This window comes from Lissotriton vulgaris, chromosome 6 (genome assembly GCF_964263255.1).
Source record: "Lissotriton vulgaris chromosome 6, aLisVul1.2, whole genome shotgun sequence".
In the NCBI taxonomy this organism is placed as follows: domain Eukaryota; kingdom Metazoa; phylum Chordata; class Amphibia; order Caudata; family Salamandridae; genus Lissotriton; species Lissotriton vulgaris.
The window spans coordinates 713,412,073-713,426,633 of NC_141694.1; the positions used below are offsets into that span (position 1 = coordinate 713,412,073).

General features: G+C 45.4%; 1 protein-coding gene across 1 annotated transcript in view; it reads right to left on the minus strand.

Moving 5' to 3' along the window:
- The window catches only part of LOC147707887 (uncharacterized), a 459,869-nt gene extending 451,550 nt beyond the window's left edge, over positions 1-8,319 (minus strand). The window contains exon 1 of the mRNA XM_086925685.1: positions 7,874-8,319. Within this exon, the coding sequence (XP_086781811.1) occupies positions 7,874-8,169 (296 nt within the window). The 5' untranslated portion in view covers positions 8,170-8,319. The remainder of the gene's footprint in view (positions 1-7,873) is intronic.
- Between the last annotated feature and the right edge of the window lie 6,242 nt (positions 8,320-14,561).

A 14,561-nucleotide genomic window follows, 5' to 3' on the forward strand; every position in this document is an offset into this window, starting at 1 on the left:
TACTGGAAACAACCACACTCCCATATCCCACATATTGCAATGGAAAGAGACAGCGTCCTTCCAAAACAACTAACAAGCTACATATCAGATCCCATTAGTTTTTCTCCCAGGGACACGATACAAATGGTCAGATGCGCATCTAGGGCCTGGCATACTCTGGCACTTCGAGCACAGAAGCTCCCTCTATATTCTCTGGCGCTCCCACTGGGAAACCACCCCAAACTCCCGGTCACACAAGAAAAGAAAATGCAAATGGTGCTAGGAGAAATGGGTTTTCTGACCATGGGTATGTTGTTTCCACATAAGAAATCCATCCTGCACAATAACCCATCCCTACGCGCACATCAAACAGCATTAAAAATGTTTGCATACTTAAGACTACGCGCAGCAGTCAAAGAATTGTATGCATTGTTCCCAGAAGAACCCACACCATTAAACGCACTACAAACACTCTTGACAGCACCCACATGCACAAACCTAGTCACACAACTATATACTGCAACCCAAAACGAACAGACCTTAGGACCTGACAGATCGCTCCAGAGGTGGCAAGAAATAACCAGTGAAACAATATCCGAAGAGGACTGGAGTTACAGCTGTGCTCAATTACACTTACTTACATCGAACTGCAACCTACGGATCATTCATTTTAAGTTTAAAGCCGTAGTACGGCGGCTGCAGCTTGTCCAGAACTCAGCTGTCAGGCTGCTGTGTAGAATTCCTAAAACCACCAGGGTCTCGAACTACCGACGTGATCTGCATTGGCTCAGGGTAGAAAACCGAATTAGATTTAAAGCCCTGAACTATATGTTCAGAATAAAAGCGGGTACTGCACCCAAATACCTACTAGCACTAGCCCATCCCTATACTCCCAAACGCAACCTACGGTCGCAATCAGCAGCAAACTTTTGTGTGCCTAGGTTCAAACTTGCAAGAATGGGAGGCAGATCCTTTGCTCACCTAGGCCCAACCCTTTGGAACGCACTCCCTCCCTATATTCGCAAGGAGGAAAACCACGCTAGGTTCAGAAAGAACATCAAAACCTGGTTGTTCGAGCAATAACATGAACGACCCTGCAAACCCTTGCCACCTTTCTGTGCTGTGTCTCGGCGCCGGGAAATCCTTTTTGGGTAGCTGTTGCGCCTTACAAGTTTAATAAATAAATAAATAAATAAATAAATAAATACATTTATCCACCAGACATATTACACACAGGTTAAGTTATATTGATATGGCCTTAAAGCGGACAACAAATGTCTGCGCTGATTTACGCCCAAGGCTGATTTTTTTGCACATGGCATGGGCATGCCCTAGTCTGAACACATAATGGCAGGAAATCACTGATGCATTATCGAACATGCTAGCTGAACAAATCCCAAACACACCACTAGTATGCCTGCTAGGTATTCGTAAACTTGAACTAGCCAAAAGACGCAAATTCCTGTCTGTAACACTCTTGCTCGCAAAAAGACGTATAGCTGTGAAGTGGGGTAGCAAAAGACCACCCAGATTCAAGGACTGGATAACAGACATGGTATACTGTAAAGAAACACTAGGGGAATATGCAGAGGAAATACCTCAAGCTTCTAGGCCCAAGGACTTTTGGCAACCACTAATGGATTATCTGCAGCAAACCCAAGATGAACCTTGACTACAGGACACAGAGTTCAACATAGATACAGGAGGGGGACACTTGACAAACCAGAGGAATGTGGCACATTAGTTTCCATGCAAACGAAATGACTGTTCATAGCTATGGCACAAGAGATTAAGATGTACAATCCTTTATTTGTAATCCTTCTGATATGGATATTATATTGTAAACTGCGGATTGAATTGTACGTTTTATACTTTTATGGGCGTTATTGGATGCCATAGAAGGGTAACTGTGGATTAGAACATTACCTTTTTTGGTCTCAACCCTGAAGAAGGTGAGGTGTGAGATAACACATGACAAACCAAGTGCTGGCTTTAGGAAACTGCTTTCTTTACAAATCATAATCAAGGAAGTGAGCAACCCGGAATACCCTTGAGGGCTTGGGTAATGAAAGTAGAAGGGTAAAATTGCCTTCAAGGGACTTATTCAGTCTATATTTGTTAGTTGAAATTATTCTAGAAAGGATCAATGGATCATCCTTGGGGTGAATTAATCAAAACTGATCAATTTATATTATCAACATATAACATATAAACAAAGACACAAGGTGTATACGAAAAGGTTTTTATCAAATAGTTCATTAAATCAACTTCATATACAGATAAATAAACAAATAAGATTTTAGGACTGTGGGTACACATATAAATAAATTGCTAAGTGACTCAACAGAACCTAAAAAACACCTATCCCAAAACACATTGAGTAAAACAAAGAGGGGGATGAGATACTCATCCCCCTCTTTGTTTTACTCAATGTGTTTTGGGATAGGTGTTTTTTAGGTTCTGTTGAGTCACTTAGCAATTTATTTATATGTGTACCCACAGTCCTAAAATCTTATTTGTTTATTTATCTGTATATGAAGTTGATTTAATGAACTATTTGATAAAAACCTTTTCGTATACACCTTGTGTCTTTGTTTATATGTTATATGTTGATAATATAAATTGATCAGTTTTGATTAATTCACCCCAAGGATGATCCATTGATCCTTTCTAGAATAATTTCAACTAACAAATATAGACTGAATAAGTCCCTTGAAGGCAATTTTACCCTTCTTCTTTACAAATCGGCAATATCAAGTTCAACTATTGATGAACTAAAGCCATATTGCTGATGAAGCTGTACTAATGAAAATCGAATATGGAGTGAATTATATCCCTGAACGGATGTCTAAGGATTAAAAGTGGACTGGATTATATGAGACTTTGTGACTTTTATTGGCCCATTACTACTTTATGTGTGCTCAAAGAGGTTTTGTATTGATTATACAAAATATAGACTAGGGTTTATGTGCCACGGAACGCTTTTCGCTAAATTTGACTGGTCATCTTTAAGTTGCTTATTGCTGTATTTGGGTGTTAAATTGTAATTAATAAGGTGCAATCTATTCCCAGACACTATTACCAGGAGTAAGAATGACAAAATAATTAAGAACTACTATCATAAAGTGTGCAGCATTATGCCGCATAATTTGTTCACCCCTGCCACATGATTTGGTCCACCTCCGCCACATAATTCCATCGGCCCTGGGTAACATACACCCCTGCCACGGACAGCTGGCAATGTAAGAAACAATAAGGCAGTCTGGCTTTAAGCCCACACTTTGTAAAACGAAACTTACAATGGTTACACTTCCTTGTGGTGCACAGATGTCCCTCTGAAAGAGATTCCTCCCTCTCAGATGTCCCTACATCACTTGGTCCTGAAGAGACCCCTTATTGTATAGGAGGGTTGAAACACCGTCGACAAAACCTAAAGCGAACCATTCATCAGCCCCTACTGTTAAAGAAGGAGGCTGTGTTCATTGTACATTACTTTTGATGGTCGACTTTATATTGCTGGAAATCAATTTCCATGTCACAATATGTCGCTATTTTTGTAGGTTCCATGTTTACTGGGGACACCCTGCACAGTTTTTTTTAATATAAACGTATTGTTATATGTATAAATACCTGTTGACACTACTAAACATTGAATGGTGTATGTTTTTTCTTCTCTTTTAGACATCCATCTAACCCCTTTCGTATTGCCATTGTGCTAACCTCCATTGTTATTATTGATATTGTCCACAGGAACCACTGTTTCTGTTTATATAATGCATTACTGCCTGCAACATTTTCCTCAGTTGAGTGTGTGTGATACAGTAATTCTGCAGTGAAAAAACTACAAATCAATTCATGAGTCACAAAACAAGTCAGCTGGCAGTCTCATTTTTTTTAGATAGAATTTAACTTGTCTGATAGCTATAAAGCGAAACAGATCTATTTTATTTTGCTCAATTGATTATGTTTGATAATGTAATTCTGCCATGAAAAAGCTACAAACGAATTCATGTCACAAAACACGTCATCAGGCTGTCTCAGTTGATTTAAATTTAAATTGTCGGTTATCTATAAAATAAATTGAAACAGAACTAAATTGCACTTGACGTAATACAGACATACAACTGGGATAAGATAATAAGAAACGTGTGTATCATTCTAAATCCTCAGAAGTGCTTCCACTGAAGTGCAGGTATTAGTTTACATCTGGCAACTACAATCCATCATCACACTTTTTGTTGCATTCAAGTCCGTGACTCACATTTGTTATCCACAGAAAGCAATCCTTTCTTTAAGTTTTCTTTTTTGTACTGCAGAAGGCTTATTATTTATGAATTTGTCAGAACTCACGTGCAAGCCTGACTCCATGACGTTCGCATTATTGGCTTTTGTTTGGAGCTAGAGATGGCCTGGCATGAAGATGGCCCCCTAAAGTCCTGGGAGAGCAACAACAAAAGCTGTGATCTTGCAAGACATCAGGTAGCCATCTTGGGGTCAGGCTGCCCTATACCCAGGGCCACTGGAAATATGCAGCAGGTGAGGAATTATGCAGCAGGTTTGAGTAAATTATGCAGCAAGAAAAGGAAAATTATGCGGCACATTTTGTAATAGTATTACTATATTAGTTCATGTTTTTTAAACTTTATAACACTTTCTGGCACTTGGTTGCATTTCATAAGGACACATTTAACACTCAAATATATCAATACGCAACAGAAAGGTGACCAGGCCAGCTTTGCAAAGGACCTTCCACTGCCTGGCAACATGTGTTGTCACATTATTGGTTAACTTTTGAACCGTTTGCGCTAAAAGCAAAAAAAAGTGTTTCTTAAAATTTGCAGATTATGCGGCAGATGATGGATTATGTGGTAAACCGTAAATCTATAATTTATGCTTTAACATTTCAGGCACCCAGTGGTTTCCCTGCTCCCGTCGCCTTTTCTCCATCTCGCACTAGGCTCCTCACTTACATTTCACGTGTCCAATGGCACCCCTACCATGCCGCTGCCACCACCTTCTCCTGCTGCCAGGCCGCATAGAAGTTTGAGTGCTAGCATCACTACTCCTCGCATCTGTCTCTTACAAACTTCAAATAGTCTGGCGTGCAATAAAGATCAGACTCCTTAAAATGTTTACACATAACTTTGTAAGATTTTGTATCTTTCTGTTTTTACTACGACTTTGTTTTATGCCTTGCACATTGAGTAAGAACTGCAAGTGTCACATGCCCCTGCGGTTGCTTATAAATACAAAATGTGCTATTATGCCCATGTCCATGATCTTGCACTCACAAATACACCTTTCACACAAAATTATATAGATGTGCTTTGAAACCACCTCAAGATACATAAACGCTTTCTCGTGTGCTACATGTATGTCCCTTGTTATTTCACAGTTTTTGTCAAACAAGCATTGTGAAAGCTAACGCATCTCTCTATGGTGCACTGATTTGCATGTCTCCAGGACTGCTTTTGCATGCTTATCACATTCCAGCCAGACCCATTGGCTTTGCCAATGCCTGCTGTTTATTCCTCCAGAAAACCACTTTCCCCTATTTCATATAGAGGAGGAGTTTAAACAGGTCTTGCTTATGACAAGGTCCAGCTTTGTGTCTTTCTAAGGTTGGGGTTTATATAGGACAGGAACAGCAAAAATACATACAAGTTGTTTTCAGTTTTGCCACAGCAGTGAAGTTTTCCATTGTCATGGGTATTTAACTGACATTTTTAACCAACACTAGTGCATTCTGGGACTTGTAGTTGTGTCTCTTCCAATATACGCATGGGGGCTGTCAGTCCCGTCATGCAAACTATTGTTGACTTTAAATGTGTCACCACGAGCCATAGATCTGACGTGACCCATGCCGGGTGTGTCGTCATAAAACCGTGTTGTTTTCTTTGTATTCTGGTTATTGTAGTTATGCACGTATAATGGGGCAGATAAACCACAGTCACAAGAATGCAATGGGAAAAACATGATATAGGAGTCGGACATGCTTCACGCACTCATTTCTAACCAGTCTGTGCATTTTGAACAGAAGTGGATTGCACACGTGGTCGGGAGCCAACTTCTGAGCTACAAAGGAGACAGGGACTCGTGAAAAAATCCGAGCTGCTGCCTGCTGAACACGGCCTTGCCAGAGAGGAGGGAAACTTCAAAACAGCGAATCAGAGACGCACAAACCAACCCAACCAAACACACTGCAACGTGTTTGCTGCAGAAACAAAACACCTCGTGCAGAACTGCCGTACAAAGAAAACCACCGCTCCCGCCTGTAGCCTGCCACATTGTCAACATCACACCCGCTCTGTTGATATGAAACAATCCTCTCAGAGAGAGGGGAGACGCAGGGAGATAAATGTGGCCGTTTGGAAATGTAGCCAGCGGCACCATCAGCCCCAGCCTGGCAGCCCGGCGAGGGCGGAGGGCAGACGCTTGTCACCACAGCAGCCTGCATTTGTGAAATGCATACCTGCCAAGCAGCCACATGTCAGCTGAGACACAGCCAGCAACCGCTGGCTTGTTAACGAAGAGCGAATGCATCCAGGGACTTGCAGTTTCACTTTCACCGTAATAACATATGCATACAAACACCAACATGCGAATTGTTTTGGATACAATAAACAGGACTTTCTGCAGGTCTCGAATGACATGGGGCTCACTTGGCAACTGTGACAAATCATTTGAGCATGCCCCGACACTTCTAATAAAAGATAAGCAGTGAAAGTTGGCAGAAGTGATAACAGAAGGTAGGTAGGGCTTGTTGGTTGTAGTTATAATAGACGGTAGGTAGTGTCTGTCGAATGTTGGTGGTGTAATAAAAGGTAGATAGTACCTCTGTTGACAGTTGTTCTGACAGAAACTACGTAGTGCCTGTTGGCAGTGGTGTAATTAAAGCTAGGTAGTACATATTGGCTGTGGTTATAACAGAAGGTAGGTAGTGCCCGTTGACAGTGGTGTAATAAAAGGTAGGTAGTGCCTGTTGACGGTGTAATAAATGGTAGGTAGTGCCTGTTGACAGTGGTGTAATAAAAGGTAAGTAGTGCATGTTGACAGTGGTGTAATAAATGGTAGGTAGTGCCTGTTGACAGTGGTGTAATAAATGGTAGGTGTGCCTGTTGACAGTGGTGTAATAAAAGGTAAGTAGTGCCTGTGGACAGTGGTGTAATAAAAGGTAGGTAGTGCCTGTTGACAGTGGTGTAATAAATGGTAGGTAGTGCTTGTTGGCAGTGGTGTAATAAATTGTAGGTAGTGCCTGTTGACAGTGGTGTGATAAATTGTAGGTAGTGCCTGTTGACAGTGGTGTGATAAAAGGTAATTAGTGCCTGTTGGCAGTTGTATAATAATGGTAGGTAGTGCCTGTTGACAGTGGTGTAATAAACGGTAGTTGTGCCTGTTGAGAGTGGTGCAATAAAAGGTAAGTAGTGCCTGTGGACAGTGGTGTAATAAATGGTAGTTGTGCCTGTTGAGAGTGGTGCAATAAAAGGTAAGTAGTGCCTGTGGACAGTGGTGTAATGAATGGTAGGTAGTGCCTGTTGACAGTGGTGTAATAAATGGTAGGTAGTGCCTGTTGACAGTGGTGTAAGTGCCTGTTGACAGTGGTGTAATAAAAGGTAAGTAGTGCCTGTTGACAGTGGTGTAATAAAAGGTAAGTAGTGCCTCTTGACAGTGTTGTAATAAAAGGTAAGTAGTGCCTGTTGACAGTGGTGTAATAAATGGTAAGTGTGCCTGTTGACAGTGGTGTAATACAAGCTAGGTGTGCCTGTTGACAGTGGTTCTGACAGAAGGTAGGCAGTGCCTGCTGGCACTAGTTACGGGCGTAGATGAGCCAAGAAGTGCCAGTGGCGCTTGAAGACGAGGCGCATCTGTGTCTTCCCCAGGGCCCCCCACTCACCGGTCTCCGGTGGCCAGGGAGGCGGCGTCGGGCGGGGAGCGGCTCCCGGCGCTGGAGCTGGAGTCCTGGCTGTGGCGGTGCTTCTTCTGCCTCCAGCTGCCGAGGCTGCGCCTCTTGTGCCCGCCGCACTCGCCCTCCTCCGGGTCCGGGACCACGGTGGGTCCCACGTCCGACGAGCTCCGGCGCACCCCCCGGCCCGGGGGCTCCTGCGCGCCCGGCTCCGCGCCCGCGGTGCTCCGGTTCCTGAGGAAGAAGCGCCCGAGGCGGGCGAGGCCGCCCTTCTTCTCCTTCTCCATGCCCCGGCCTCCGCGGTGAGGGCTCCGGCTCCTCGGGTGTGTGCAGCCGGCTCCGGTGCTGCGCGGCGCGGGCTGCCTCTGCTCAGTCTCCCGCTCTCCCTCCGCCGCTGCCTGTCAGGCGCTCTCTCACCTGAGCGCAGGTAACACGAGCCCTCCTCCCTCGGCCGCCGCCACCGCCTGCAGGGGGAGCAGCCAGAGTCTGCCTGAGCGGGGAGGAGGGAGCCAGGGCAGGGGCTTGGCCGGGCACTGGGGCAGCCCCGGGCACCGAGGTGCTGGGTCCTGGGAGGCACAGGGGGGCTGGGGTACACGGAGCTCTGGTTCTCACGGGGTTCAACTGTAACGAGGGTTCATGTACACACAGCACTCGTGCACACACACTAGTGCAAGTCCACTAAAGTAGCGGCCGCCTTAGACACAAGGGGGATTCCGGTGACATACCCGGGTGTACTGCGCGCTCTGGTTCTCACGGGGTTCATAACCAGGGTCCATGTTCAGTTCACACAGGACTCGTGCACACATTAGTGCAAGCCCACTAGGGTAGCGGCAGCCTTAGACACAAGGAGGGATTCTCATGACACACCCGGGTGTACTGCGCGCTCTGCTTCTCACGGGGCTCAACTATAACCAGGGTCCATGTGCACACAGGACTCGTGCACACACTGGTGCAAGCCCACTAGGGTGGCCTTAGACACAAAGGGGGGGTCCGGTCACACACCCGGGTGTACTGCGCGCTCTGCTTCTCACGGGGCTCAACTATAACCAGGGTCCATGTGCACAAAGGACTCGTGCACACACTCGTGCAAGCCCACTAGGGTAGCGGCTGCCTTAGACACAAGGGGGGATTCCCATGACACACCCGGGTGTACTGCGCGCTCTGGTTCTCAAGGAGCTGAACTATAACCAGGGTCCATGTGCACACAGGACTCGTGCACACACTCGTGCAAGCCCACTAGGGTAGCGGCTGCCTTAGAAACAAGGGGGGATTCCCATGACACACCCGGTTGTACTGCGCGCTCTGGTTCTCACGGTGCTCAACTATAATCAGGGTCCATGTGCACACAGGACTCGTGTACACACGTGTGCAAGGCAGCGCGCACGGGATAGCCTTAGACTTTAGGAGGGTCGGTTGAGGGTAAGCGGGTCTGGGTGTACACCCTCGCACAAGTGTTCAGGTACACACAGGACTTGGGAGCACACAGGTTCAAGTACACTGGGGAAGCCTCCGACACAGAAGGGGTTTCAGAGTAAGCATGGCACACTCACGCGCAAGGGTTAACTTAGTCCATCAAGTTCAGGTGCACATAACTCTAGTATACATAGGATGCCAGGGCCGGGTGAGCAGAGCACAGGCACATGCGTTATTCGGAGACTGGGCTTTGTAAACAAAGAGCTCAGGTACATACAGGTTCAAACCCACAGGGGCCAGCCTCATGCACAGACACCAATCCGGTGTAAGCAGGGCTCACGCACAAATCCAAGCACATGGGAACAGTCAATCACTAAGCTCTCTTATACAAAGGTTCAAACACACCAGAGTAGGCCTAGGGCCCACACCGTGCTCTGGTATAAACAAGCCCGAGACACACTCCGAAGTAAGCAAGCTTAACAACTGAGCTGTGGTACACATTGGACTAACATACACAAATTGTAATTGCATTTATACAGCGCTTACTACCTCTGACGAGGTGTTGAAGCGCTTTTCGGCGAGTAGCACGCTACTCCGAACCCAAAAAGTATGTGTGGTGAATTAGTATAGGGAGATATGAAATCAATTTGAGCGGTGGACTTGTGAGTTTGTTATTTGGATTGCAAAACAATAGTGGAGGAATATAAGAGGGAAGGTTCTAGATTGAAAGTGTTTTTTGGCGATCACAGTAGAAGGGGGTTTGGTATGAGTAAAAGGGAGGTTGATGGGTAAGAGTCAGAGGAAAGGGTTTAGAAAGGCGTGTTGGGAAGATCTGAATAGTAAAAGAGGTATGAGGGTGCAAGGAGGGGTAGAGGAGTTGAGTCTAGAAAGTGTTATTTTGGGATCATAGTACTGACAGAATGAGGTTTGGGATCAGTCAGAGAGTGGAGGTAGAGAATATGTTGAGAGAGGTATAGGGTGCGAAATAGGGGAGTGCATTTGAGAAAGCAGTAGAATGAGGTTTGGGATGAGTCAAATGGAAAGTGGACACACCTAAGCGCCTGCTGCATATGAGGCCAGATAGTTGAAGGTATTTTGCAATGGCAGACTTTGCAATTCGTAAGATCACTGCGTTTGCAGCCGCAAAATACCTTTTTCAAATGTACAAAACTTATTTTGCGAGTTGGAAAATTGGGTGATCCTTCCAAATCGATATTCAATATGTAATGTATCACTGGTATTCAAGTGCAATTCATGCTGCAAACCATTGATCAGTTACCAAAAACCTCGAAGGAGGTGACAACAGATTTGTTAATGTAATGGGGTAGCCTTGGGGTCCATTCTCCATTTCGGGATTGTGTTGGTAGCCTCAGGGGTGGGGAGGGTGAGTAGGCAGTGGTCGAATACTGCCTGCTCCTATGTATTGATTTATTTATTTATTTATTACCTTAAGGAACATGAGCTGCTTACAAATAAGAAAATAAAAGTTTTCCTGTTTTAAAATAAATGCAAACACAGGGATGGTGTTCTTTTCTGTTTCTTGCAGGCCACCATCCTGGTGTTTGTGGCCAATTACAGGAGGCCGAAAATTGTGACTTGTCTTATTAATTAGGCAGGTCATTCTGCAACCTCCCTACCAATAGATAAGTTTTTATTGTACAGTTAATTCAAAGTTTTACAAAAGCAAAAAAAAGCACCAGGGGCCCTATTATGTATAGGGCACACTTTCCCTGTTTGCCCCCTGGCCTACCTTTAAACAGTTGCGCTGGGCGCAATCAAGGACATTGCACCCTATTACTTAGAATGTGTTGCCCCCAGGGCAGCTGCGAACTCATGCTGACCTGGGGGCAGCGCTTTCAAGTGAAATATGGAGGAGCTTTGAATCAGCCACTTCGCGTTTCATTGTGCAGAGGGCTACTCCCCTGCCCTTTCAAAGGGGATGTCCAGGGGCTCCATGGGACCCCCTTTCCCCATGCCAGAGGGCTGCTATCAGGGGGCGCACTGATAGTGCGCCCCCTGAGTCAGTGGCGGCTCCTCTAGGGAGTGCTGCGGGGGTGGGTGGAGTGTAGTAAACTTCGGCATACAGCCGAACGGAGGTAAATAAATAAAACAAATTACATTTTGCGCGCTGCATCGCCATTTGGTGTTGCAGTGTGTGCAATGTAATATGTTTTATTTATTTATTTATTTTATTGGCTAACCTCCATTCGGCCATATGCAGGATTTTACTACCCCCCCCCCCCACCCTGCCCCTCCCCCGCCGCTCACCAGCACTCCATGGAGGAGTCGCTACTGTCCTGAGAGCGTCTTTGCCTTTGCGCCTGCGCCTGTAATCCGGCACAGGGCAAAGGCAAAGGGCTTCCTTCATTTGCATGGGGCACGCCCCTGTGCAAACGAGGGAACGCCCTCTAGAAAAAGCGCTATATTCCTTAAGGGGCCGCACTAGCGACTGCGGCCCTTTCTGCAACACCAAAGTACCAGGATGCGCAAAGCAGGCGCAAACGCCCCCAGGGCACTTTGTGTAATACGACCCCTGATGCATTTTTAGTTTCATAAAATGGTCCATCAGAGCCCCAGAAAGATTAGTTGGGCCTTTAGAAAGTACAGGAATGCGATCCTTGATCAAGGCACTTTAAAAATTGACATGAAGCACAGCACAATGAATAGGGCAGTAACATTTGTCTGTAGGCTCCGAGGGGAAAAGGTGTAAAGGCTCCAGGACAGGGCAGGGTATCAATGTTAAACCATTACAAGGCACCCTAAAATGATCATTGGTGATCTGTTCAAAATAGACACTAATTAGCCCCGGGGTGTGCCGTCTGGCCGGTCGGAGCTAAATGCACAGCGTCCTTTATGTTTTTTGCAGCCAAGTTCAGAGTGAGAAATCAAGGGGACAGGAGCAGCAGCCAGGCAGTCCCAGGGACTTCAAGTGTTTAATTCCACATAGTGCTAGGGTTCAGGCAAACAAGCAAAAAGTGCAAAGTGCGACGTGGTTGTGGGCGCTATAGGATCCCCAAAGTGGTTCAGATCAATTAATTAGCTGCTGTGGCCTGAGGGAGCTCAAGCTGATGTGTGGTCTGTGCGTGTAGCAGTGGCGAGCGTATAGTGACCATAGAGGCCTTTAGATGTTTGACTGCAGCCAGGGCACACGTCCTAAAAAAAGAAGCGGGGGGGGGGGGGGGGGGGACGCTGACGTCACAACAGGAAGTGACGTCACGAAAGGTGGCTTGCACCATCACTCATTGCCTCCCCTCACTCACCCCTTAGATGCGATTGCATCAGAGAAGCCAGCGGTGAGCAGCGTCCTGAAAGGGGTTCGATCTCTCCCCAGAGAGGCCAAAGACTGAATGTGTGGCTCCATTTGCTCCAGTTCTCAAGCTCCCGGTAAAGTAAGTGGGGGGACGCCATCCACCCGCGTAGTACCTCGACTCCAGCACTGACTGCAGCTGTGACGTGTTAGCGCAAAGTTTAGAGCCCGGCTCCCCATATTCGAAGCCGGGTACAGGTGGACCCCAATTTTGACACTGCCGCCTGAAAGAATTTGATTACTTTGATATTGAAAATAGTTTTTCAGTAGGTTCAGGCAGGGAAATACAGTTTGGCGGCAGGTGCGCGCTCCCAAGAATGCAAAGTCTTTACGAAGGAGACTTTTCCTCAGGTGAAGCAATGTGGGGCAAATGCAGACAACACGAATTATGGTTTCCTCCCCTGGCCCCACAAAAGTGGCAAGTTGCAGTTAGCGCTGCCCATTAATGCAAGGCCAGGCATCTGCCACCCGTGTTTCACTTCCCCAGTCTGAGATCCACATATCTGGCTTTGAACCGGAAGGGATAAGTGCTAGCAAAGCACTTCTGTTGGATTCAAGGTGTGTAAGAATCGACCACTGCCTATGCGTATCTATGTGTGGAGCTGCAAGCGCCTAGACGCCCTTGGGTAGTAGTGCGCTATATAAATATATAAATAAATAAATAAATGCTTGCTCAGCGTTGCCAAGTTGTCCAGCCTTGAAAGCCTTTATGCTGTAGTTAGGGCAAGTTTTTTTAATGCTGATTGTGAAGGTGTTTTTTCCCAGGCTTCAGTAAGCGAAAGTTTTACCGAAAGTGATTTTGCAATGTGACCTATTAGTGCATAGGTCGCTTCCCAAAATCAGAGTCTGTTCGCAAAACATAGGTGCACAATTTGCAACCACTTTTTGCAAATAGACTCTTAGTAAATCTGGTCCATAATGCAGATACACAGAGAAATTTCTTCACACATCGTATGTGCAGGTTATAATGAAACACACAGGGCTTGATCGCTGGCACAGACATGGCACCGGTAGACACGGGGACAAACGGATTCAGACACACAGAGCCAATGTGCAAACTGGGGTCCAATATACACAGACCCATATTTTCTAACTTTCTTTTTTTTCCAGTTTAAAAAGCTTTATTGAGTAGAAACAATGCAACGTAAAACATCATTACATATGCAAACAATGTCAAATAGGTAAAAGAAAACCGAGAATAGTAATGCAAATTGAAAACGAACCCCAAAAAGGGGTGAACCATATACCAATGAACAATGCTTTTATGACTTTTTTCATTTTGGGAGGGGAGAGAGAGAAAGAAAGAAGGGAGAAAAGGGGGGGGGGGAAAGAGAGAGGGGAGAAGGCTACAAAGAATACATCATCTCATGAACAAAACTTAAGTGAGATCAGAGGGGCAAGAAAAGGAAGTATTGGGTGGTCAGGGAACATGTCTAGATAGAAATTCCGTTAAGGGGGACCACAATAAATCTCTTTTAATTAATAAAGAAACTGATGTAGCATATGCGCGGTCAAGTCTGTGGTGATGGCATAACAGATTCCACCAATCATTGTAAACAATTTTCGTAGTATCCTTCCAATTAGTGGTAACAATCTGAAATGATATTGCAATAAAAAGATCAATGAATTTACGAACATGACATTAAACATACCAAATGGAAGCCAGCCCACCCAGGAAAATATAAACAATATCAAATGGAACATCAGTTGATAGAATATTATTGAGTGTGGACCAAACCTTGGACCAAAGTGATTTAACCTGAGGGCAAAAGAAAAACATGTGTAAAAAGTCACTATTATCACAGGAGCAAGACCAGCACTTTTTGGAATCTAGTAGTTTAAATTTAAACAAGTCAGTAGGAGTATAGTAAAGCCTATTATAGAAGAAGTAAAATGTCTGTGTGGTGCTAGCTGAGCGGGAAACGGTATGAATTTTAGATCAAATGGAGTCCCAAATGT